The sequence below is a fragment of the Oenanthe melanoleuca genome, chromosome 1A (assembly GCF_029582105.1).
Source record: "Oenanthe melanoleuca isolate GR-GAL-2019-014 chromosome 1A, OMel1.0, whole genome shotgun sequence".
NCBI classification, from domain to species: Eukaryota; Metazoa; Chordata; class Aves; order Passeriformes; family Muscicapidae; genus Oenanthe; species Oenanthe melanoleuca.
Window position 1 is genome coordinate 60435272 of NC_079334.1, and position 26402 is coordinate 60461673.

The 26402-nt window shown below is 37.6% G+C and overlaps 1 protein-coding gene across 6 annotated transcripts in view; it reads right to left on the reverse strand.

The window, feature by feature from the left end:
• CACNA2D1 (calcium voltage-gated channel auxiliary subunit alpha2delta 1) overlaps nucleotides 1-26402 on the reverse strand; it is a 342789-nt gene that overhangs the window by 282316 nt on the left and 34071 nt on the right. For all 6 annotated transcript variants that reach the window (XM_056514818.1, XM_056514832.1, XM_056514799.1 and 3 more), the window contains exon 2: nucleotides 9942-10023. In XM_056514818.1, coding sequence (XP_056370793.1) covers nucleotides 9942-10023 — 82 coding nt within the window. The remainder of the gene's footprint in view (nucleotides 1-9941; nucleotides 10024-26402) is intronic.

The window sequence follows — 26402 nt, forward strand, 5'->3', positions numbered from 1 at the left end:
AAGGTCTGGGATGACAAGTGACAGAGCAGCTGATGTGCTGAAAACTGTGACTTATCATAGCAGTGACGTGCATGTTGGGGAAAAAATTATCAGAGCAAGTTCATTCTCAAGTAAAACACTCAGACAATTCTGCAGGATGCTGGGAACACTTATGCCTCAGTTAACATCAGAGGATAAGCAGTGCAGTCAATGGGCTCACTCAGGTGCCTACTCAAAGGGAAGCATATAATCAGGCACACTTTGTAGGAAATCATCAGCTCCTTTTGACTGTTGATAATTAATAGAGTAGTCCAGAGGACTTTCAAATTAAGAAGCAATTTTTGTAATTGCCACCTTGTATTTAAACCTTGATAAAACAGAAGTTCAGCATTGTACTTCTGCTACTTCACAAACATGAAAAGAAGATTTTAAATCCCCCTTTGTTAAGAAAAATGTGTTATAAGGTATTCAATTTTGCTTCCTAGTGATAAAAATACAGTATTAAATAACAAGATGACATCATTTATTGGTTTCATAGCAGTTTTAACTCAGGCTTTTAGCTGAGACTGAGTAAGAACTCAAAAATCCCAATTCAAAGTGGATCTTTCTTGTAACAGAAGAAGAACAATAGGAAGAAAATGCTTCACATTTATTCTGCACTTCTGGTATATTTGGAGATGGGCACTTATATCATTTCTCAAACTCACTTATTCATAGGAAATTTTGGCCTTCCTTAGCTGTTCTTAATGCAATTTATCATCTATTGAGTCTCTGAAAAAGTAATTTTAAATCTCAGGGAACTTGAAGAGGGGTTTTTTTGGCATTTTATTAACCACAGGACTTAGAAAAGTATTATCTCCAGTGTTAGGGGTTTTGTTGGGTTTAGCGTGTGAATTTTTTTAAAGAAAATGTTTGATTTTATTCTTCACTTCTACAAAAACCATCTGAATGTAAGTACCAATAGGACAGAATTTATCATTGTTGAAGCCAACAGAACATGATAAATTAATCAAGAACAGTGCTTTGATCAAAGATTATCCAGATCATCAAACAGTAATTAAATCTATGGTAATATTAGGCCATCTCTTCCCTTGAGCTTGGACAAGCTTTGCTAATGCAGCCACCTATTCTTAGTGACTTACAGCTGCTTTTGTTTGCTGGAAGAAGGAATGCTTCAAAATGCTAAGGGAGTAGAAGAGACTGGCATCTGCAAATAGTAAATGAGGCTCCCTGTTTTGAAAATCTCCTAATTTTCATTTGGATTACAAAGAAAAATTGCAGATATGTATTCATATTTCCCAGCTTGTATTTTTAAAGTGATTTCATCTAACATTGGTCAGCAATGTGCAAACTCAATAGAATTTAGTTTGGAGAATTCTACTTTTAATGCCTGAAGGTTTTGTATTTGGTTGCACACAGAACGTAGCAGTGGCAGTGCCAGACCTCAAATGGGACATACATTGTTAAAAAACTGTTAATAACTTTGGGAGTCCCTAACAAGGCTAACCCATCTCATACACTATTATAATTCTGGTAAATGGACTCTGACTCCTCAATAAATATCTGAAATGACCATGTTTCACTGCACCAACCCCTTCACAATTCCATTCTAAAAGTAATCCTGACCTCCCTTCCCTCCACCACACTCCTCTCAGAGGCAGCAGAGTGGTGTCCTCTCCTAAGGAATGAGGGAAAAGACAGGTGTGAATAGTGTGCAATAACCCATTTATGCTTAGAAAGAATGCAAGTGTTTCTGAGGCTGGTTTCATACACTCTCAGTCAAACTTTCTGATATCATTTTTATTACACATTACTAAGGTAATGTAAAAAATTAAATAGAGTTTATCCCTTTTTTTTTTCTTCTTCCTTTCCTTAGAAAAACAACAAAACTGCACTTTAGTGAAAAACTTCAGCTTTAGAAGACCAGAACCACCCATAAATATGGTCTGAAATCAAAGAAATTTCAGCAGATATAAAACTGGTGATCCAATAAGGATAAAAGTGCTTAAACAACTTAAAAATAGTTGACTTGTTTAAATTTTCATTTCAAGACTATATAAAAATATAGGAGTTTTTTATATAGGTAAAAAGTCTTCTCTATGTTTTAAAAGAAGTTGCTTAGTATTTTATTTCATTGAGGACAACAAAAAAAGACAAAAGGAGAAAAGGAAGAATATAACACATTTCTGATTTTTGAGATCAGTCAGAGTAAACCTCACTGAATGGCACAATTTGATTGAATAGAAAATTTTCTTTTTTTTCCTAGATTTAATTCATTTAAACACTTGCATTCCTTTCTTAGAGCACTGGAGAATATAGGACATTCAGGAAATAGCTTCATAGTTACACCAGTTGTGTCTACAAGTGTTGTGGTATCAGTTACACTTTCCATTTTCAGGGGTGAAGAAGGATGGAGTGCACAATATATTATTATTTTAAGTATCAGAAGTATTTTGAAATCCAGGATCAAAATACTGACCAACTCCTCAGAACCTATGGCAATTACAACGTTTCAATCAAAAATTTAGTTTTCAAATGAAAGTCAAACTTACAAAGTCCACAGCCAGGAGCTCCAGAAAAATGTTCACCAAATCTATAAATTTGGTTTGTTATTCTTAAAATCAACTTTCTTTTTAAAAAATCCAGTTATTACATTTCTTCTTTATACTTTTCTTAATCATAAAACTCTCCATTACTTCAACCTTAAAAAGGGTGAATGTTGCATATTTTGGAATGTGTCCATAAATTGCCTAGGTCCATCTGCTAGCTCATCAGAGAATAGCATGAGGTACAAAATTCTTTGCCTTTAGCTAAAGCATATACAAATCAAATCCAACTTTATACATGCAGTAGTTAAAAATAAATAAATAAATAAATAAATAAATAAATAAATAAATAAATAAATAATTGAGCTGGTAAAAATAAATAGAAGTTTCAACTCCATGTATCTGTTGAATGTTTTCAAAAAATACTTTAAAATTTCTATAAAGCCTTTGTTAATTAATTCAATTTTCTTTATGATTGTAAAAAAAGAACCACATAAATATCATGGCAATCATTGAGAAAAATAGTAAGAATGAAATTGTTAGCTGCTAAGTTACCTGCCAAATCACCCTCTTAAGCAGGAACTGCAGGCTCCTATGGCAATAGGGAAGATCATCCAAATACAAGTCTTACATGAATTTTAAGTAAGCTGTTAAAGTCCCCCCCTTGCACAGACCTCTCAGATAATGAATGAACAAGCCAAGCAATATATGACAGCCCCTAAGCCAGTGCTGTGTCTGTAGGGCTTCTAGAACAGAACTTCCAAGACTAATTTAGCTCAAATCTGTGGAATCCAACAGAAAGTTACTCTGGTTATAATTCCTTCTGGCAGCAGGAAGCTTTCCTGAACATCCCTGCTCCAGGGCAGTTCAAACCAGAGACCAGTCTCTCTTACCAGTCACTCATCTCAGTTAAACTCCAGAGACTGATCCAAGACCTGGAAAGCTGGAAGTGTGGCCTGTGAAGCTGCTGCCAACGTGAGTGCTTGAGCAGACTGGCACCATCTGTGCATCAGGCACAGACCTCACTCTGAGCAAGGGATGAAATGTGCTCCTGCACAATCTCAGCTGGGCTCTTCACTAAGGAAGAGATAATTGTTATAAAACAGCAGTCAAAAGACAAAATAAATAAAAATCTTCTAACAATTGCTGGTGGACTCATTTTTGTGAATGAAACTCATCACCACATATATTACCATAGTTAGCTGGCTCTCTTTTTATTTTGTAGGAAGGAACAGTATTTTTATCTCAGTAGGAATATCATTTAAAGGCCAAGTCAGCCTATATGGATTCACTCTACAGCTCCTGGAACTGTAATAACAGCATGCCTTATGAACATCATGCATGGACTGTTTTTTGCAGAGATGTATCAATAAGGAAACAAAGAGTACAGCTCCTTGGAACTGCCTCTCTATCTGCTGTTTCATTCAATTATGCTGCTGCCTGAAAAGGTTACACTGCACAAGATGGCATTTCTTTGCTGTAACAGACATAGTGAAGCTCCAGTGTGGTTGTCACATCAAAGCTCTTTACACAGACCCACATTTTTAAATTCAGGGTTTCTGTAAAAGAGGATTCTCATCAGTTTGGAACAGACAAGCTCGTGCATTGCTGTAAGGCATATTCTGTAATCCTAGGCCTTCCTCCCTGGATATTGCAGGGTTCCCCTCCTTCTCTCTCTCCTGTCCCTGGAGCTCTTTCAGGAGCTGGAGTCCAGAAGCATACTTGTAGTAGTTTATTAGATTAAATGAGCTGTCAATTAGCTTAGTCATGAGTCTTTGCTGTGAATAGTCTATGTAAAAATGGAAGTTGAACTATGAAAATTGAACTATGACTTACTAAATTCTATAGTTATATAGGCTCTTCACCTTTTTTTTCTTGTATGCTGAAGTATCCAATATTAGATCAAAATGTGACTTTGAACTTTGTACATATTTTCATCTTTTTAAAGACAAAATGCTTACTGAAAAATGCAGCTGAGATCAGCAATATTTATTTTGCAACATGGATTTTAAAATTCTATTAAGCTGCTGTATATTCCTCCTATTTTTTTTTCCTAACAGTCTATTTGCTTTGTAGAAAGCATGTATCATTCACATCAGAGCAGCTTCATAATGCCTGAATGCACAGAGTTCATGGGTAAGACAAAGTTACATGAACCTTCTTAAGTTGAAATGACAGTTACATGACTATTTGTTGCTGTTGCTTTGGTTTTGTTGGTTTTTTGTTTAGTTTAGTTTTAAAACATAAAAACTAAAAAGAATATACTAAGCTGTGCTTTGTTGAGAGTCAGTAAAAGAAGCACACTGGACAAGATTTTCCTGTGTATCTAGTATTCCTGCTTTCAAGTCTCAAGTTGTATATACAAAACCTCCTTATAAACATTCCCTTTGCTCTTATAGGGGAAAAACCTCCTTAGGGAGGACTAAATAGTACTTTCTTCAGCTGGGCAACTACAGCAGCAATTAAGGTTAAGATATAAGCTCTGCTTTTTTTTTTTTTTCCCTAAAAATCTTTTGGGTTTTTTTAATACTTTTTACCTGCTTGGCATGTAAATTAAGTGTTGTTAGTCATGATTCTTAGCAAATGTAAATTAGTGTAATCCACTGCAGTCAGTGGAACTCTGCCAGTTTTCAACCAGCTGAGTATTTTGGCATCTTGAATACCAACTTCCTGCCTTGTTGAAGCAATCATTGCATTACTGTAATGGGGATATTACACTGGTATTACATCCAAGTTGGAGCTCTCCCAGATCTCACCTAAACTCATAGTAATGTCCAAAAAAGCAGGATTTAAATATGTGCTTTCAAGCTATTTTTGGAAGACTATTTTGAGACCATTCCCAGAGAGAATCACAGAACCAGAGAATGTGCAGACCTGGAAAGGACCCACAAGGAACAAGTCCAGCTCCTGGACCTGTGCAGGACACCCCAATCCCACCAGGTTTCCTTTGGGCATCACAACAAACAGCTCTTACTGCCTCTCCAGCTCCTTTTTTCTTCTACTCCAGTTATACTGTTTTCCCTGGTTAAGGCTATGGATAAGAGTAGCCTCAAAGTAAAACTCCTAATTTTAATGGCATCCAAGCTTTCTTTTGCAATATTTTCTTACTACAGGCATTTGCTGTCATCATTGCTAACAAGAGAAAAGGTGTATGAAATGTACATCAGCACAAACATTTTCATATTTTCAGAGGCTGAATCACTAATGAACTAATTAACCCCCTAATATTTTGTCTTTTTAAACACTATGTGGAATATTAATTAATATAATATTGTGTATCCTCTCTATACAGGTATTTTCTTCTCTTCTGAGGAGATTTTTCTCCTTAAATATGATTCCATGAAGTTTAGTACATGTTGAATGTGAACACCTTAAATACAGAAAATACTTTCCCTGGTTATCTATGTCCACACTGCAGAATTAATTAGACTTCTACCAAGGTACAGATCCCAACAGGACAGCTGTCCACTTACCACATACCTCACCTGACTTTAATAGCCATTGATATTTTAATTTTTTTATTCCTTTGTAAGCACATATTACACTCTGAGTTTTACATTCCTTCTGGTCAAAATTTCTCCCAGTCTAAAATCAAAATAATTGAGAATTAAGGCAGTGTTCCTATCCTTCTCCCTCATGGTCATAAAAAAGATATTTTATAGTTCTCCAGAAGAGACCATAGCATAATTCCCTGCAGCACAAAGACCCCCAGACATGCAAGACACATCCAAGCACAAACAGCACTGATGAACCCCAAGACATCTTCAGCAAGTCATGGGAGCACTGTTAGCACAGCAGCTAATTGAAAAAAACACTGCCTTACAGAGAATTATTTCACTCTAGGTGAGAACATAATAATTGTGCTACTTTGAGAGCTCTTGGTTCACTTCAGAGATCTTCATAGAAGACTTAATCACACAAAGCAGACACAGATTGTAACTTCAGCTGAATCAGTGGGAATTCTTCCCCTGAGTCCAGGGGGAGGTTGACCAGGCTGTGAAATGGTTATAATCTGTTACATGTTCTTGCTAAAAGCCTTAACATCACACTTGGCCAAATTAATGTTAATTTTCCCTAGAACAAGGGAACACATTTCTCCTACCAGTCTGATTATTACAGCTTTTGACAGAATGTCATGTTTACTATTTTATAATGGGAGAAATCTGCTCCTTCTTTTTATATTAATCATTCTGCATTTAGAGAGAGAAGGGGCAGGAAACCTAAACAAATTATTTATTTTTTCAAGTTTACATGAAGATTACAGGTTTAGTCCAAACAATTCTGGAATTGGAAGAAGAAATAAATCAGAAAAAAAGCTGAAAATTCAATCTGACTGTAAGCATTTTTAAAGCTTGAGGAACTGAAGGCAAGTTCTGTGAATAAAAGTGACAAGCAGGCAGGCATGCTGTTTTTCGTGTCTTGTAGCGTCCATTTTTCCAAGACTGTGGTTCATTTCAGAAGAGATCTAGCTAAATGTTAATAGGCAGTGAGCAGAGAAAAAAAAAAAAAAGGTCATTCAGAAATGGGAAAGTGACAATAGCCTGTAAACAAGAAGAGTGGGAGAGTGCATGGCTTACACCTTGCAGGGCTTTGAGTTTTCCCTTGCAGCCAAGAGAGCTAATTAAAATCTCATGTCTAGAGAAAGACATCATGCCACTTAGGTCAAGCACATGGCTTTGATATATTTTACATGGAAACATCCCCCTTTCATGCTTTTAATCCTAGGATTACATGTGCATATTGATCATTTTGTGAATATCCTCTGAGATAACATCATTTTCTTGAAGCCTATTATAAATTCTGGCTATTCAAATATATTCTGTAATATTCAACACTCATGTTTTTGTTTTTATCCACATGAATGTCACTGTGGCAAAGCTGGTAGCACTACAGATTATTAGGCTTGCCCAGTAATTTTCATTATAAGACTGCTTAGCAGCTTGTAAATTTTCCAAATATTAACTACATAAACTAATATTTTCTCAGGAAAAAAAAAAGAATGACAACATCAATCTCTTGGCTTTTCATTATCTATTTTACTATGTGGTCCTTGCACAGGAAGGCATAGCAAAATGGTTGAGACATTAACTCATTGTTTTGCCCCAGTTAGAAATCCTGTGTAACATATTTTCTTATTGCCTATTCATTGTAGATTAAGATCTCAATGCTCTGTATTTAAAGAAATAGTTTAGTCTTCAGTGTTAAAAAAATTTCAGCCTGAAAAGGACCTGCAGATCACTGTACAGATTTTACCAGCTGAATTGCAGAGACCACAGGTATATTCCAGATCAGAAAACATCACTCTAGAGAATGTCCCACCTTCTCTGCAGTTAAAGATCAGACTTGCTGTGGTCTCTCAGGTCTACAGGGAGAAGAAGGAGAGGAAAACTGAATGAAGAATGAAGGGCAAGAGACTGAGATACAGAAACAAGAGATAATAGACTGGAAAATGGCAAGGAAAGAGTAAGGAGAAAATGAGACTGGAAGGGAAGAAACAGAAAAATCATACAGGAGAAAATTTCAGGTCTTGGATTGAGAATTAGTGGTGGAGGGAGATGTGAGAAAGGGGAAGAGAAATTCCTGTGGAAGAAAAGAGATGAGAGTATTGTGACAGGCACTATGGACACCTGGACAGAATGTTTTGGAAATGCTAATAAAAATGAAGGAGTTAAGAGAGAGATGCTGATCTGGAAAAAGCTGTGGAGGAAGATCCTAAAACAGAGATGAGAAACAGAAAGACAGACTGGCCAAGCAGCCAAGGCAGGAACTGAGACAGAAACATAGCACAGGTTGAGGAGAAATGAAAGGCAGCCAAGCAACACAGCAGAAAAAGAATGGAAAGTTGAATGGTGAATCAGCCAGAAGATTCTGCATGGTAGAGAAAAAGAAGCACAGCAAGTGCAGGATAGACCAGATCACACCTAAATTAGATAAGAAAAAAAGGTCTCATAGCAGAAACTCCCCACCAGAACCTGGAGACTAATGACTTGCAAGTCTTGTTTTTCCTGTCAGCAGATGTGTGTGAAATCCACCTACAAAAACTCCAATGAGTTCCATGCTTCCAAACCTTACACTTCCTCAGCAAGCTCAAGTGCCAGACATTTCTGGGTTGGAAGCCCATGCTTGTACAAAGCTCATAATTTGTGTCAGGATTTGAAGATTTTTGTTTTCAGCTTGTTTAGTGTTTTTAAAGCTTGAAATGTGTATCTAAAGCATCTACCTTAAATTGTGTTGCAATATGATGCAGTCAAATATAAGGAAAGGCCAGAACTAAAATAAACTCTGCAATCTTCATTGATGTTCATTGTGCATGCAGGGACACAGCCCTTGCTTTTATAAGACAGTGATGATCTCATCTGAGCTAATGGACATCTGAGCTAATTACCTAACCTCCCCTTATAGTCAGTAAAGACAAAATGTCCTTCAGGGACAGGATACACACAAGACATGGATGTCTGGGAAAAGGGTCATTAAGGTCAAAGGAATACATTAATACAGAATGCTAAACCTGACAACTTCATACATTATTTTTTCTGTGTATTTCTCAGCAGCTTTGAAACCTCTGCTATCCATTTCATGGATCATTTGGGATCATTTTCTGAAAAACAAATCTCAAAGCTTCACATTCAGCTCCCCAACACCAGGGGGCTGGCAAAAAAGAGTTTTCCTGATGCAGCAGCAGCAGCAAAATAACCCTCAACTTAAATCAGATATCCATCAGTTCAAAGAAAGAGCCATAGATAGCATTTGTGCAGAGATAGAGAGAGGGAAATGCATGACCATATGGTTGTATTCTGGATTGTAATAGATACACACAAAATTGTATAGGCAGTGTAATTCTGACATGTTATTAATTTTGCTTTCATTTTTCTGCAATAGCACAATGTTGCATGAATAATAACACAAAAAAAAATCTCAATGAGAAATTTGTGAATTTTTCTTTAAAACAAACTTGGTGTTAAATTAGAACAGCTGAATAAAAGTACTTTTCATTCTCATCTATATTTCTGCTAACGAAAAGCTGCCTCCTTTCATGAAATACGTGTCAGAAAGACAGGTTCTCTCATTAATAGAGAGCAGAATTCTCCACCACTGTGAATGGTTGCTTCCTGGATACAGCATTTGACAAACACAGAATATAAAAGTGCTTGCTTCAGGTGGAAGTGTGGCAACAATGGCAAGCTTCATGTCAGACACTGCAAAGCTGATTAAATATTATCGATGGGGAAGTGCTGAACACTGAGAGTGAATTGATGGATGTCTGTTCCTCATTTCTCTCTCAGTAAGCACTGCAGAGTTTAATCCCCCAAAATCATTTTTGTGTGTTGGGAGGAAATGATTGTAAAGCCTAGAAGATGCAAGCCCTTCACTTTCCAGTTGCAGCAGTCTAGGACAGTCTAGGACAGCTCCTCTTACTTCAGCCAGCCGGTCCACTCCGCTTGCGGTTCGCGCCAGCGTCACGAGATCTTCTTGCATCTTATCCACCCAAGCTTTTATCCTGCAGAAAACAAAAACAGAGGCATCCTATCAGATCACTGGCAAATGGAAAGGCATACAAGCATATAGCACAGAAAAGGGATAAAGTCGAATAGAGAACATGTAAGGCTTGTCTTTGAGGTTTTTCTTCGACCCAGCCGTGTTGACCTGAATCTGTTCATACAGCTGGCAGTGGTGGCCACCATGCTATGCCATGAAAACTCAAGAGTGGCATTGTATCTCTGTAGCCAAGCTGCAGCAAAGATCCCCACAACAGAGCTGGCACACTCCCTGCCAGGACAGCCTGCCTGCTCTGCAGCTCACTCCCAAAAATGCCTCTCCCGTGTGCCCCAAGGTCCTTCTCCCCAGACAGTGCAGGCAGAGAGAAACAGCAGCTGGAGCAGGTTCACAAACCACTCTAGATTATCTGGCCTGAAACCTCTCCTCAGGGAAGCAACAACAGGGGAGGCAGCAGTGTCCACGAGCTCTTTTGGAAAGGCACATTTGCTCCTGGCTGCTGTCACCAGGGAACAAGTGACTGCTGCTGTGCCTGCTCTGCTCCCTGTGCCCAGAAAACCCAACTCTCTGGAAAAGCATTGAATCCAACACAGTTTCTGTGCCATGTCACATTCTATAGCAGGAGAAGATCCTTGGTAAAAGTTTATTCCAGTTAAGATCCATGTTCACAAGAAGGTTATCTTGCTTGCCTAGCCAGAAGGTTTCATGTCCAACTGATCTCTCACATTATGCCAGCTTTCTGCTCTGAAACCTAGAATAAACATATTTATCTTAGCCATATGCCAGCCCTAATCTCATACTGCAGGGATAAAAACTTAGATTAATTCATTAATAAAGACAGGGAAAAGGGAAATTCCATTTTTGCTTCAAAATGGAAAATTTGGAAGATTAAGAAAAATTTCCATCTGATTTTATGGAAAATGTATTCATTAAAGGCATGATACACAATGCTAATACACAACCAATATCTTCAAAGAATACCATGTCTATTATGGTTGCAAGTTGACTATTTTTATTAAAGGACCCTTCCTCACAGTTCCTTAACACATGGAAATCACATTTGCATTGACTATAGCAATTGATTCCATTGCTGGTGTGGTGCTCCCAAACCTTCACTTCCACACTTTGCTTTCCAAAAACTGAATTAAAATAAATTAATTTCCTGGTTCAAGTCTCCACAAAGCCTTATATTATATAAACACTTAGTTCTGTATAGAAATCAGTTTGTTTAAAACCATGATGTGTTATGCTTACCATGGTTTTAAGACCAACATTTGTATCTGTGTGAAGCATATCGACTCAAAAGCAGAAGGACGAGCACAGACAAGAAAATGCTATAATTTTCCATTTTTGAGTAGTTTCCGTTTTTCTGTGAGAAAGAATGAGGTATATGAAAGGTGAAAAAGTGAAACCCATTACCCAAAAGTGTTTTCAAAAGCATAAAATGAATAATTGAACATCCTGAGATTTTTTTATGATCCATTTCAGTTATAAAAATTGTGGGTGTTATTTCTAACAGGAGTCAATAGAAAAAAATCACAGAGGATTGATTTTTAAATTGACTTTTTCCATTTCCTACTGCTTTATATTTTTACTGGATATATTCCTCTCTGTCTTTAAACAAAACTGGAATGGTGAAAACATATATAAGTTAACTCGTTTGTTTGTTAGTTAGCTAGCTCGTTAATTAAATTTGAAATTTTGGAAGAAGCTACATTTAAAACCAGTAATTACTTATTACTACTTGTAAATGAAATATTAATCATATTTTCTCTTTAGCATGAAAAAATACTATTTTTCAATAAAAACTTCTTATATATTGTCTAGAACTCCTGCGTCCAAGCAACTAGCCCACACCTTGCCTTTTTAAATTAGTTGCCACGACTAGTTTTTGTTTTATTTTGGGTTTGGTTTGGTGTAGATTGGTTTTAATTTGTGTTTGAGCTAGGCTTCTGCTTCACTGTCAATGGGAAAAAGGCATGTCCAGAGCTGACTGACTCTCTCCTCAGCCAGCTGAACTGAACCTATTTCTGCACTTCTTCTAGTGGAGCTCTGGACAAGTTTGATTCCAAATCCAAGTTCTCTCGCTTGACTTTTAGTGAGATAAGGGTAGAGAGTATCAGTCTGTAAACTGGAGTAAGAGGAAGTACACCTTCTTCCTAATTTAATGGCAATCTCCCTCCCCAACTGTAATTACAATGCAATTACAATATACTCACTATATATTTACCTATATTTTCTTGCATATTGGAGTTAGGCTGTTAGACCTTCTGTAGTGAAAACTGTCCTCTTTTTTTTTCTTTTTCCCTGTACATCAAGATGCAACATCATCACAGAATGATGGAGTCATAGAATAGTTTGGGTAGGAAGGGAACTTTAAAGGTCATCCAGTCCAATCTCCCCTGTAATGAGCAAGGAGATCTTCAACCAGCTCAAGTTGTTCAGACAGCAAAAAGCAATAACATCAGAAGTGTTGAGCTAGATTACTGCCAAAAGTACAAATGATAAAATGACATTCTATGGCTTTGAGGAAGCTCATTTTAATTCCTCTTGCTTTTCCACAATAATTTGAATATGATTAGTAGTATTTATAATGTCTAATGTCAGGATTTCTGCATCTCAATTTTCTACCTAGCTACCCGAAAAAAGTGTACATTTAAGATATTCCATGCTCCACATAGGCCTTTTCTCAGAAATGGACATACATTCTATAACTTTCACAAGAAACTTGCATGGAGTATATAAAATAAAGCTTTTAATTTTTTTTTATTTTTTTTTTTTCCCCAGTGAATGACTCACATAATCTCATTGTGTTATTGGGGTTTTTTTTAATGTGTGTCTTTAAAAAAAGAATAAAAAGGGCCTTTAGGCACTGAAATGCTTGTCTGGTGCTCTTTTTAACCAAAGCCTGCAGTGCAATATTTGTCTGACAGCTGCTCATGGTCATAGTTTATTTAACAATTGGAAAGCTGTCACAGCAAATGGGAGTCCCCATGACTTAAAGAAGCAGAAGTCATTTTTTTTTCTGCAAAGGGCACCAACAGAAAGCCTGTACAAAGCTGGTTTGTTCCTATCATTATTAGCTTGGCACAAACATTGCAATGGATGTCCTATTGAAAGGTGACTGTTCTGCAGGACAATTGACTGTAACCCCTTCTCCCACACAAAGGTTGTCCCTGTAGGAGGCAGTGACAAGACAAAGGAGTGTGCACATGCCTTCCCACAGCAACTTCCAAGTGATCTGAATGATGGAGGGAGCTGTCTGATTAAAGATAGACAGACACAGGTCATTTACTGGGGCATTAGAAGGTACAACCCTGCTCCTGTCACCTGGGCTGTGATCAGGTTGATGATCCATCCACATTACATGATTAGCCAACCTAGTGAAACAGCTATTTTGACAGCACAGGAAGATTTTGATTTCTTCCTTTTCTTATTGTATTCTCTTTTTTTTTTTTTTTTTAAGCAGGATAATTATATTTGCTAAAGTCAAAGGATTTTCACAGGTACACCCATAGCCACACTCCAGGCAGAACTAAATATAGCAGGTGCTAGACTAAAAAAAAATTTTTCTTTTAATTTCATTAAAACCTATTTTTATATTCAACCTGTACTTGCAGAACAGAGCACTGCTTAATTACAAGGGTAAAAGAACCAAGACATCTTGATGCAGAGTAACCTGGCTATAACCTTTTTTTCCCCTGCTGAAACAGATGTGTTATTTTTCTGCTGACTTCAAGGAAAGTAGATTCATGTAATGATATGCCATATCTTTGTAGACCACTCACACTAATTTAAGGTCCATTAGCTGACTTCTGCTTGGATAATGTATTATAATCTAAAGAGGCAAGGATAAACCTTAACTCTCACAATCAAAGTCACTTGCTATGTTGGCAATCCACATCCAGTTCTCTACAGTTAAGATTACATTCAGCTCAAGTTTCTTTATAGTTCTTGTATATAAAAATAGCAACAATTGAAGTAATGAAAGCTGCCAGTAGTGAGAGAAAGAAGTGTTTTCAAAATAGGTCAATATTTCTTTGATTATCAGAAAGGAAAAAAAATACACACAACATACTGCTCCTGATTCAATTGAAAAGTGGTGTTCAGAAAATTAATATAAATGAGATTAGATTTGGAAACTGAGAGACAAAGCCTTCATACATTTTTTCAGGCTAATCCCACTTTATTTTCTTGCTCAGAAAAAATCTTCACTTTCACTTCACTTTTAGATTTGCTGTTAGTGAAGGAGGGGCAAAAGGGTACAAAATTATCATAGCACCAGACTTCAAAACCATTCTTTGTCACTCTCAGGCAACACCAAAGGGCAAACAGGAATTCTTACAGTAATTTATAGAAGACATATGAATGGAAGCTACAATAGAATTACTAACCTTCTACCCAGAAATTACCCATGTTGCTGCATTTACATCTCTCATTCACAACTCATTCACTACCACTATTCTTTTTTTTTCATGACCAAAGCTGACAGCACTCATCTCTCAGGGGACAAATGGATAGGTTTATAGACAACCAGACTTTTGAAGGAGAAATAAAGGCAAGTTTTGTGAAATACTGAAGAAATTTCACAATGTACTAAAATTGTACCAATTCCAAAACAGAATGAAAGGGGCTGGATATGAAGAAACTGATGCAAAGATCACTAAAAGCCCACTGTTACCAGATCAACCTCAAAAATGGACACTGTCTCCATAGCTAGAAAATGTATAAAAGAGGGTTATATAATTTAGATGTGACATAAAAACACATGAAGGCGGAACAGTCCATCTAAGGTTTGGTGAATTTTATACATCTTACAACAGTGTTTGCAATAGTCCAGTGAGATTCCAGAGAGTGGATTCAATTTCATCACCCAAAGACAGGCTCATCTCATTCTATGACTTCTATGGTTATGAACACCTCTGGGTGACATACAGCCCTACAATACTCCTTTTTCTGTTGTTTGAAAATTTTCTAATGTGCTATTTGAAGGTAGTTATAACTATAAAGTGTAAGTACTATACATAGTAAATAACAGTTTGAAATTACGGTAAGGATCCAGAAATTTAAGTGAAAAGAAACAGAAATTTAAGTTCTGCAAATGTTGAAGACCCCCTCTTTTATTCCAAGGCAATAATGATACAGGAATGTATATCAAGTGCTAACTATCTGTTAAAAATATATCGTAGAATTTTGTATAAATGTTTGGAAGAATGTTTGTGTAATAAAAGCAAAGATTAATTAATGACATTTGACTGTACTGAGTGAGGAAAATATAGAAGTTATGGGATAAAAATGGATGCACAAAATCTTCTGCCTCTTCTGCTCCACAGGCAAAGACATTTCCTTTGTTGGCAAGAAGAAAATTTAGTAGTTTGTTTATTTGCCCTCTTTGACTGTCTTATCTTCCCAAATGTGACAAGCTGCTGGCCATGTGCTCTGCAAGGAGCTTCCAGAGATAAGATAGCCCCAAAGGTCAAGACCAGATGGCCCCTTTTGTTCTTTCCTGTTTCCAAAGTGTAAAACCCTTGCTTGGAATAGTTATTTTACATTTCCCAGATGGAAACACTTGGGAAGCAAGACATAATTTCTCTGTCATATCTGACATTCTGTAGACAGAAAATGTCAATGTACACAGAAAACTCTTCTAGATACATTTGATTCTTAGTAACAGACAACCTAATGTTGAGACTTGTGGGCTTTAAGCTTTTAATTTATGTGGCCATCCAGTCACAGAAGGTATAATATTTTTCCATTTTTTTCCCCCAAACACTCCTTTTCCATATGAATGCAGTTCATTTCCATCATAGTTCTTCACAGAACAAGCTCTCAGAAGCATTCAACAATGACTGTTTTACCAACTCTTCTTTCAAATACTCCCCCTGTACCACTCATAAATTGGGAACAAGGAATCCAGAGATGCAGCATTGGTACAGACAGAAGGAGAAGGAATGGCCCTTTGACTGGGCCAGCAGCTCAGGATATTTAAATTCCACCACCAACCTCCATGAGGTGTTCAGTGGCAAGTCAAGTGTTGAAGGCACATGAAGGGCAGGTCCATCGTGGACCCTTTTCTGTGCACTTTTTTTATTGAGAAAACACTGCTTTGAGAAGAGTACTGAGACCCAGTGGCAGGCTCCAAGATGGAAATGGTCAACTGTGAATGGCATCATGAGCTGCTTAGCCTTTGCCCCACTGCCCATAGGAGCAGAAACCTTTCTCCATTCTCATCCAGGACTTCCCAGCCAAACTAACTCCTTCACCCCAACATCTCTTTTGGAGCACAGCCTGAATGGCTATTTTGCTCTCACCTTCCAACAAAACCTTGCCTAAATACCTCCATCAGAAGGCTTCACAGATGGAACCATCTGACCCAGAGGCTGGACCCACTGTCTGCTGCTCATTCTCACTGAAATAATCTCATACTTACTCTTCATCTATAACTTCACTTTACATTTTAACAAGTGTGTAGCAAATTCTTCAAAGCATCCAGATGTGAAGAAGTGATCAAGTAATTCCTTCAATATGGCATCCACTTTCAAGAGCATGGTTCTATTATTTTATAACCTTGTTCAGTATGAGCCAAGTGCCTAAGAGGTGTTTAACTACACGTTCATAATTATAGTTTCTGCTTCACAAATATTTCCCTTTACTTTGCCAAAAGTGCTCTTTTTCAGTCTAAAGCTTCCTAGCAAATAACATGAAAAATATCCTCTCATGGAAATTACAGTTGCACAAAATATCATTTAATAATTTAAGCTCAATCTTTAATGCAAGCCTGACACAGTCAGCTGCAAAATTGCTATAAGCTGTAAAAAGGACTCCTTAAAAATGATTATGTTTTAATTATAAAAGATTATACTGCTAAAACAGTTCAACAGAGAAGACATAACAAATTTTCAGCTCAAATTATTGCCAGCAGAGCTCAGATATGTTTCATTAAATGCTTTTACAATAAGGTATACGTGTAGTACCATTTATGCTTACCATTGAAAAAGCAATCAAACTTTCCAAATCTAGTTACCATTTTTGTGATTGAGCAATATAAATTCAGATTGAAGACTTCCTAATTCGTTTCTAATCTGCAACAGATTAAAAGCAATTATTTAGTTTGGAATTGCAATGGTCTAACATATGGCCAAGGGTAGAGATCTCACAGAGGAGCAGGCATTGCTGGAGAGACCTGGATTTGCAGCCACCAGTGATCCCCCAAAAGAGCAGGTAATATGCCTCTCATCATCTCTTTGTTTCACCCCTGATAACTAGTATTTAACTCTGATAATTATTATATTAACTCTGATAACTAATATTTAGTATTTAAAGAGTGTCCAATGCAACTGTTCACTCTTAAATGCTATCTGGTCTCAGTAAAATTTCTCCAGTAAAAACACAGATATTCCACTATAATGATACAGGCAGTGTGGTAAGGAGGAGACTGAAATTAAATCTCACATACGTCACTGAAGTTATTCCAGTACTTCAACAATGGAACCTGGATTAGAAGCTAGTCCTTATGTAAATTAAGATGCAAAGGCTGCTATTTTTGATTGTTCTGTATTATATGGCAAATCTGTTAATAGCATAATGCCTTTGGAGAATAAAAAAAGTATGTCTTAAAAATTATTGAAAAATAAATCTCAGTTGTAATGGAATTTTACAAAGTGCTTAACAGCACAATTTTGCTAAGACATTTCATGCAAACAACTATTTTATCAGTTGTGTTTAACATATCACACCCATACTTTAACCATAATTTCTATTGAAATTACTTCTTCTCCACTCTAATAAGCATCTAATAAGCATTTTAACACCAGGAAAAAAAATAAGGATATTAAAATATAATACATTGGATATCTGTAAAGAAGAGATTAAAGGAAAAAAGCTGAGATTCGTACAAACCAGGAACATATTAATAATCATGTATGTGAACCAATTCAACTGAGTGAGTATTTCATCTAAGCCACCCAATTTATGCCCTAACCACTTCAGTATTTTGTTTTCACATATATATAATGCAGAAGCTGCACATATGGACTGGACCTGTCTGTTCTTCATACTGAATAAATTGTACAGGCCACCACAATAGGACACGTACATTTATCTCCTTAAAACATTCAGTTAGTTTGATCTGCTGTTTTGGTTTAGTTTATACTTACAGGAATGCCAAGATCAGCTTTGACAGAAATAACCTCATGTTCATCTCATTATGTCATCACCTGCACTTCTGAGGAACTGAACAGCAAAACTTGATGCAAAATGTGGATGCAGTCATCAATCAGTATTTCTTAAAGACTTTCAGGGAATTGAGATATAAATCAGCACTCTTATTAAAAATCAAGTTGTTGTTTTGGGTTGTTTTTTGTTTTTTTTTTTAATTCTGGGGGGATTTCAGTGAGAAAAATAGTATTAAAGTACTTTGCCTCTCATGTATTAGGCAAGTGCAACTAAGGTGAGGACAGCATCATCAGGGAGCCGAGTTACTCATTCCTCTATTTTTATCTGACTGTCTGATGTGGGTTTTGGACATAGCAGCAGAAGTCCAGCACACGGGACTGACACTGGCACCAGCAAAAGCCTGAAGTACCCAGCCTGTGCTTTGGCATAGAGAGGTACAGGAGCAGGTGAGTAATTCCCCCTGTGCAAGTCACAGTAATCACAGAACTGAAGTACAGAGCAGAACCGGGAGGCTGCACTCAGATCCTGGACAGCAAGTCTCTCTTTTCTGAGGTTGCCACTTGCCTAAATGTAAAAACTAAAAGTACAAATTGAGAAATGCTTAAAGACAAGAACATGTGTATGTGCTCTGAAAGATGGGCCCTGATTGTATATGGAAAATCTTCATTATGAATTTGTATGAAATTGTTAAAATTACTAAAAAGATACATTCTTTATGAAAGTTATTTAATATGAAATTCATACTGAGAATATTCTGTGATCATTTAAGTGCTATAAAGGAATAAAGGTTGATAAAACAAAGTGTAGGGGTTTTTTACACAACTATGAATTGTTTGCTACTAAGCTTCAAATTTTATAACCCCCTTTCAGATGCATTTTTCTGTTGTGTTGATCCCTCTTGTTTAATAATGCCAAGGCTTCATAAATAAAACATTTATTACATCAGATATAAGAATGTCACCTTCTGATAAACCTATGTAGTCTAAGAAAAAAACCTCACCTGACTCCAAATATAAACCATCAATGTAATGCTATTCTTCTTCTAAATTATTATATTCTTTTAAACTACTAAATACTTTAAAAAATTGTTGTACAGTGTACTCCAAAGCATATTACTTGAAAGCTGCACACCCAAATTAATCAGCTGTTTCCCTTGCAAATATATTCTTTCTTTCAAAGGCTGACTTCCAATGTGCAAGGCTGTCCCCATCCTCATGTGCCACTGCTGTGGCATGTGTAGTAGTAGCATTTAGAGTGAAGAGACTTTTTTTTTTTAAAGACCTGAACTGATTCCATATTCTGAAAGATATGCACAATCTGCATTCAGTTCTGCCATTTAAAACAAAAAGTAAAATATAATGACAGAAGATGCAAAGCAGAGATTATTGCACAGGCAAAAGAATGACACAGAATATTAAGTTCCTACAGAAATTAACATCAAAATTAGCATAGCCACACTGTCTTAAAATTCTTTCTATTTCACAGAGTCACGCTGAATTACACAGAGTTTTTGCTAAAGGCACAGCTGGCACGTTGTTGTTCCTGGGATGCAGATGCACATTAATGGCTGTGTGAGAAGGGTAATAGTATGTTAGAAATAAGCAATGCATTCTTTTCCTCCTGTTCAAGAGGTTGTCAGTGTGTTCTCCCCACACACTGTATTTTGCTGTCTTGAAAACAGAAGGTCAGGACTCCTGATCACAGGACCTGGACAATGCCTGCACAGGCTGGTAAAGAACCTCAGATGAAATAAACCCATGGCTGTTTCTCCAGGGTGTTAGAGAGAGCAGCTGTGTATCAGAAGTGCTAGCAGACTGTAAACTACCAGAAAATTTCAATGCAATAATATTGTAAAGAACCAGCAGAAACCAAAACCTTATTGCAATCTCCCACTTTAGGAAAATTAACCTTCAGAAATGGTTGGTGTCAGGTGTTGCAGGCCAGTTCAGCCATAAACAACTATGCAGGTCTTATATTACTGTTGTAATCCTCCATTTTTGATTTATAGTACTTTTCTTCAATCTGAAGAAACTGGAGATTGAAGGATAGAGTTTATTGCTATTATTTGAGCGATACAAAAGCCTTGGTTTCATTCTTTTGCTTTTACAGAGCTCCTTTAGATAGCTCACAGATTACTTACATAAACCTTAGAAAAATAAGAGTTCATGTTCATGATGTTTGGGTTTCACTTCTGAAAGGCTGTTTGAAGAGACTGCAAGCATTTGATTCAGAAAGCTCAGGCACAGAAATGGTTTCCAACTGTGCACATGGGGCTAAAGGGCTGCAAGGGTCACTTCACAGAAAAGCTGAACAAGAATGACACTAAATGTAATTCAGCTCTAAAACAATTCCTTCTCAAAGCAGCTTCGCTCTCCTTTCTCAGGCTGGGGTAAATGCTTGAAGGTCAGGAGGCCACAGTGCTTGTCAGAGTATTCAATGCACATTAGAAAGACAGGCTATTAAGGAAAGGTCTCTGACATTTACTTGGGAGCCAACCCTCCCCTCTTCCAGTTGTCCCCTTCCCCAGTTTCAACACATTCTCTAATTAAGCATCAATACAATGCAATATAATTGATGTGGTAGTCATTACTGGGAATTGCCCATTCTCCTATCAAATCAGAGTGCACAGGAAAGGCCGTGTTTGAAATGGGGGAACTTAATTGCCTGAAGGTCCCCGAGAGGGTTGTACAAACAGATCAAGACATCACACACACAACAACTGATCTCAGCTGTGACACGAGCTTTTTGTCACTCCCTCATCCATCTTTGCTTACTAGGGATAATGGTGGCTGGATGTGACACTGGACAATCTAATAAATAAGAGCATTGGATGTGTTTCAAATGAAGCATCCCAGAATGCAGGATTTAGTGACATTTTGATTAAAGGTCCATACAGAACAAAGGCTTTTCATGAGGCAGCTGCTTAAAAGACAATCTGTTTGAGCAAAACCAGAGCAGAGTAGCTGGTATCCCTTGGCAATTTACTGTGAAACATTTGTTTGCTTCACAACGATCTGGTTCACAATCATTGCACTTGCATGGTTGGTTGATTAAATCAGTATCTCTAGCAGTCATTACACAGAGCAAAGGAAAAAAAAGTCAACTGCTAAAGTAATGCCTTTTGTGTTACACAAAACAGACATGTCAGGAAGGAGCTTTCATTTTTCTTTTCCAGCACCTTGTTCTCTGTTTCCAATTCCCAGTCAAAAGCACTGGGGTTTCAATTTTCAAAGTCATAAACAGTATTTTATTAAGAAAATTTGTGTTAACTGTTCTGAAGGAAGTGCACTTATCTAGGGAAGTACTGAATTCAGAAGGGAAGGGGAAGGGGAAGGGGAAGGGGAAGGGGAAGGGGAAGGGGAAGGGGAAGGGGAAGGGGAAGGGGAAGGGGAAGGGGAAGGGGAAGGGGAAGGGGAAGGGGAAGGGGAAGGGGAAGGGGAAGGGGAAGGGGAAGGGGAAGGGGAAGGGGAAGGGGAAGGGGAAGGGGAAGGGGAAGGGGAAGGGGAAGGGGAAGGGGAAGGGGAAGGGGAAGGGGAAGGGGAAGGGGAAGGGGAAGGGGAAGGGGAAGGGGAAGGGGAAGGGGACGAGGGAGAAGGGGAAGGGGAAGGAAAGGAAAGGAAAGGAAAGGAAAGGAAAGGAAAGGAAAGGAAAGGAAAGGAAAGGAAAGGAAAGGAAAGGAAAGGAAAGGAAAGGAAAGGAAAGGAAAGGAAAGGAAAGGAAAGGAAAGGAAAGGAAAGGAAAGGAAAGGAAAGGAAAGGAAAGGAAAGGAAAGGAAAGGAAAGGAAAGGAAAGGAAAGGAAAGGAAAGGAAAGGAAAGGAAAGGAAAGGAAAGGAAAGGAAAGGAAAGGAAAGGAAAGGAAAGGAAAGGAAAGGAAAGGAAAGGAAAGGAAGGAAGGAAGGAAGGAAGGAAGGAAGGAAGGAAGGAAGGAAGGAAGGAAGGAAGGAAGGAAGGAAGGAAGGAAGGAAGGAAGGAAGGAAGGAAGGAAGGAAAATATAAGGGTTTAAAAATAGAAACAACAACAGTAATTTGAATCTGATCATGCAAAGAACACAAGCCTCCAGCACAGGCTGCCTCTCCCATGCTGCAGTCTGTACTGTGACAAGTAAAGAGATGCCTTGGCTCCAACCTGGGTTATCAGAAGTAGCTAGTGAATATTTAAAAGACACAGACAGGAAGTATTCAGGCAAGAGAAAATAAGAAAATAGGAAATAGGTTGACAAGCAGGGAAAATGTCAGCTCTGGGGGGTTATACTTCATTTATTTAGGCCTGGCTGGGTGTCAGTAAGTAGAAGGGAATAAGATGGCAAGGACAGAAAGTGGGAATGAAGGGACAGCTCTTACATTACAAAAGCACAAACTAAAAGATTGAATTGCTTAATTTAGACAGATCTCTGTGAATAAGTGCATTTCAACTTTTTTTTTTTTTTTAATTTTATTTACAAAATGCTACCCTAGGCAGTTTCCAAATTGCTTAGTGCAAAAGATATCACTAGAGGAAGATAAAGGAATCTTTTAAGCTAGGTGCAGTTTCTGTATTTTTCTTCGTTGTCAGGACTGTAATACAGTTTTGCTGTGACAACATACAAGATTCCAAGGATACACTGAATGCCTCAAGAGCTCTGAATATGTAACATTCTCCAGATGGGAGGGAAGGCATAAACTTTTGTACAGCTATGTTCCCCATGAAGATAGCTCTGAAACAGCAGAGACATCCATATCTTTGCCACAGTGTCACAATCTGTACAGTTACCTTCTCCATAAGTGTATTTCTCATAATTTCCTTTTTACTTTTCCCTGCATCTGACATGTTAGGCTAGCATTTTTCATATCAAAGTTCTTTCCTTTCTCTTCCATTACAGGCATGTTAAAATAAATTCACATCATAAAGTGTGGTCCATTTCCTTATTTCAAAATACTCTCTCACACAGAGGTATTTTTCATGAACTCGTAGTACCTGAACACTTTACACAACATGTGTAACTCAAATAAAACTGTTTGCAACCAAGCACTAACTCAATCAGCTGAATTTTGTAAAAGGTTCTAGTTAGATAACACAGAAATCACCAACCAGGCCTAAGATTCAAGGGGTTTGAAATGTATTTATGCATACATGTAATATCCAGAATATTTTTATTTTACCTTGGCTTTCACTGGGTTATTTGAGAGAGCTGACAAGAGCCCTCTAAGGATTAGCCCAGCTTCAGGAGGTACTAAAAGCAGCCAATCAATGATCCAAAGGCAATCCTCCCAATGATTTCACCATCTGAAAGGTAAGCAGCAGTGTGCAGACAAGGTATGTTAATGTGGCAAGAACTAAGAGGGGTTTGTTTGACTGACCTTTAGTTCTCTGTTACATGATTAAAGGCTGTATCTGTACTGTAACTTTACACAGTGCTTAGTGCTACAGAGCACAGATGACATCTCTGAATGTTTTCCTAGTACAAGGTTGAGATATTATTCAGTGTCTAAGGAATCTCTGTATCCAACCTCCACTACAGTAACAACCATTGAAGGGACCTTTGTGTGATCTAATTTAGATTCTTGCTGGAGGTTTTCTAAATTTCCTATTTAGAAGTTCCTGCCTCTTGCCATTGTGTGGGTAAGTCGAGTGCCTGAACTGGGCTGAGCTGTGCCTCAGGACTGTATCATGGGGTGCATAGTTCAGGAGCATTCACAAGAGTCTAAATCCTCGTGGTTCTTTTGCACAAAAACCCCTTCCTACACTAAACTGTCAAAATGCCTCTCTCAACAAAATCCACCTCCCAAAATCAAGAGAGAGTTTGAGTCTGACACATCCACAACCACCTGATCTGTGTGGCTACAGAAGAGGGTAAACAGAGACATCTGATCAGCTTCCATTTGCAGAATTAGCACGTCCTCTCTGTGTACCAGCAATCGTGATTGCAGAAGGCTATCCTGAAAGCATTTGAGAGCTGATGTTTAAAAGGCCCTTAGAACAAAACAAAGTAGCACAATCAACATTTTATCAATTTATTCCCCTTTCTAAGCATGATGCTGAAACATAACCTCTTTTCATTTAGAAGAGAGTGCAGTGCTATGTGAGATCTGTTGCCTGCAGTACAACTGATGATACTTTAGATAAGAAGGATGAGATAGCTTTCAGTCTTACAAAGGTAACAGACCACTTTAATGAAAGTTTAGAATTTGTGTTTAATATTTCATCAACTTAATACTTTGATTTATGTAGGCTACTGTATGTCCTCAAAGGGAAAGAGGAGAGTACTTTCACAGAAGAGTATTTGGGGAGAAAAATGTTGACATTTCTAGTCAAGTTAAACTCTTAATTGTGTATAAATCTTTCATAGTTCTCCAGTTTCTCTGAATAAATTACTTTCACATTGCAATAACAAAATCAGGCATTTATAAACTGTGGTTTATGATAAAAACTCATCATAAAATACTAGCTTCTCATCATTTCCAATACAGAAACAGCACTAGTGTCAGACACCGAGAGAAGCATTACTGTACACACAATACTGGTCTATCATAATGTGCTTCAACACTGTAGAAATCCTTTATTGAGACAGTTAATAGCACTTCTTGATAAAATAAATGGAGGCAAAACATGAAAAGGCCAAAGAACAGAGTTAATAGATTTCAGCACAAAAGTAATAAAAGTCTTAGAGATCTCTGGGTATCTTGGGTTTCTGCACCCTAAGTAGTGTTAGCTGAGAAGAAAGGTCCATGTATACAAACTTTAATATTGCAATACAAAGGGTTTCTCCATACACATTCCCTTTTTGTAGTATACAATGAGATATTGAAAACGTTGTAAAAGTATCTGATGGCTATCAGCTTTCCTATGCAAGCAAGTATTGGCAGCTCAGTTACCACAGAAAATAATCAAGTAGCATGGTCTGGACCAGCAATTTATGAAACCTGTCACTATTCACTGTTACAATGAGATTGCAGTATTCTGTCTTCTCCACTTCTGATGAGATGCCCTGAAGCTGTCCCTTGCTTCACTTAAAATTATTTAATGTTTAGCAAATACACATTTATGCCTTTGACTGTTGACTTTTGCCATGTCCTTTCAAAAAGCATGTCAGCACAAGGAGTCACATCATCATTCACACAGTCCATTGGCAGTGATCTCAAGGAGGGAAAGTGGGCAGATTGACTTTGTTCCCACAAGAAAAAGTAAGTGACCTATGAAATGTGAAGTTGACCTTTTATTTGTTATCAGTCATCTGGACAAGTGAAAGGGACCACCCCCTTTGTTATGCTTATTGGCCTTTTGTCAACACTACAAGCTCCAAATAGGTATTTCCTGAAAGGGCTAAACAAATTACAACTGACCTACCAAACCATAAAGGAAATCATGGCAGAACCATGAAAAGAATCACCACCCTGGTCAGGGATTCACTAGACTGTTGGGCAAATAAGTGGGAACAGAAATATCTTAGTTCTGCAAACCTCTAACCTCTGAATCCTGATATTCAGAGCAAAGCAGCAAGCAAAGCCATTCAGAGCTGTTGTATCTCTCCACATCCACTCAAATCAGCACTCAGCTGATGCAGTAGAAGAGTTACCTTATGCTACATTACTTTGCAGTACATTTACTCTGTTATAAGTTGATTTGGTTTAACAATTTCCACAGCAATCATGACATGGCAATACCAGAAGCCAAGTCCTACTATTCTACTGTGAAAAATTGACATTAACCAACTGTGGGGGTTGAGTTGTTCTATTCCCTCCCCAACAACCAACAAGCCATATAAAGTTTCAAAAGAAAAGCCAACAAATAGCTGTGGATGGGGATATATTTAAATAAGGCAGTATTTCTTTCTAAAGCTACCTGATTATGGATAAAATGAGATGCTCCCTGCTCCTTTCCAAGCTTGCCTCTCCCACAAGCACAGGACAACTCAGAAACAAATAGTTCTCTGATTTCCCCATGCCACCTTCAGGCACTCCAGGACAGAGGATCTCATGGAGTGGTCCCTGCTAATTCTTCCAGAGATGTCTCCCCACTCCTCCTCTAGGAAAAGACCACTCTTTACACAGTCAGAAAATGTAACACTTGATTTCTCATATAGGGCTTTTTCTAATTCATGGCACCATGCCAAAAAAGCCTAAAAACTGGAAAAGTGCTGAGGTAACCTTTCTTGTATAAGCTGATCTGAATAATTCAAACTATGGCTCTGTTTTACACAAAATTATGAAGTTCCTCATGCATTGGCTCA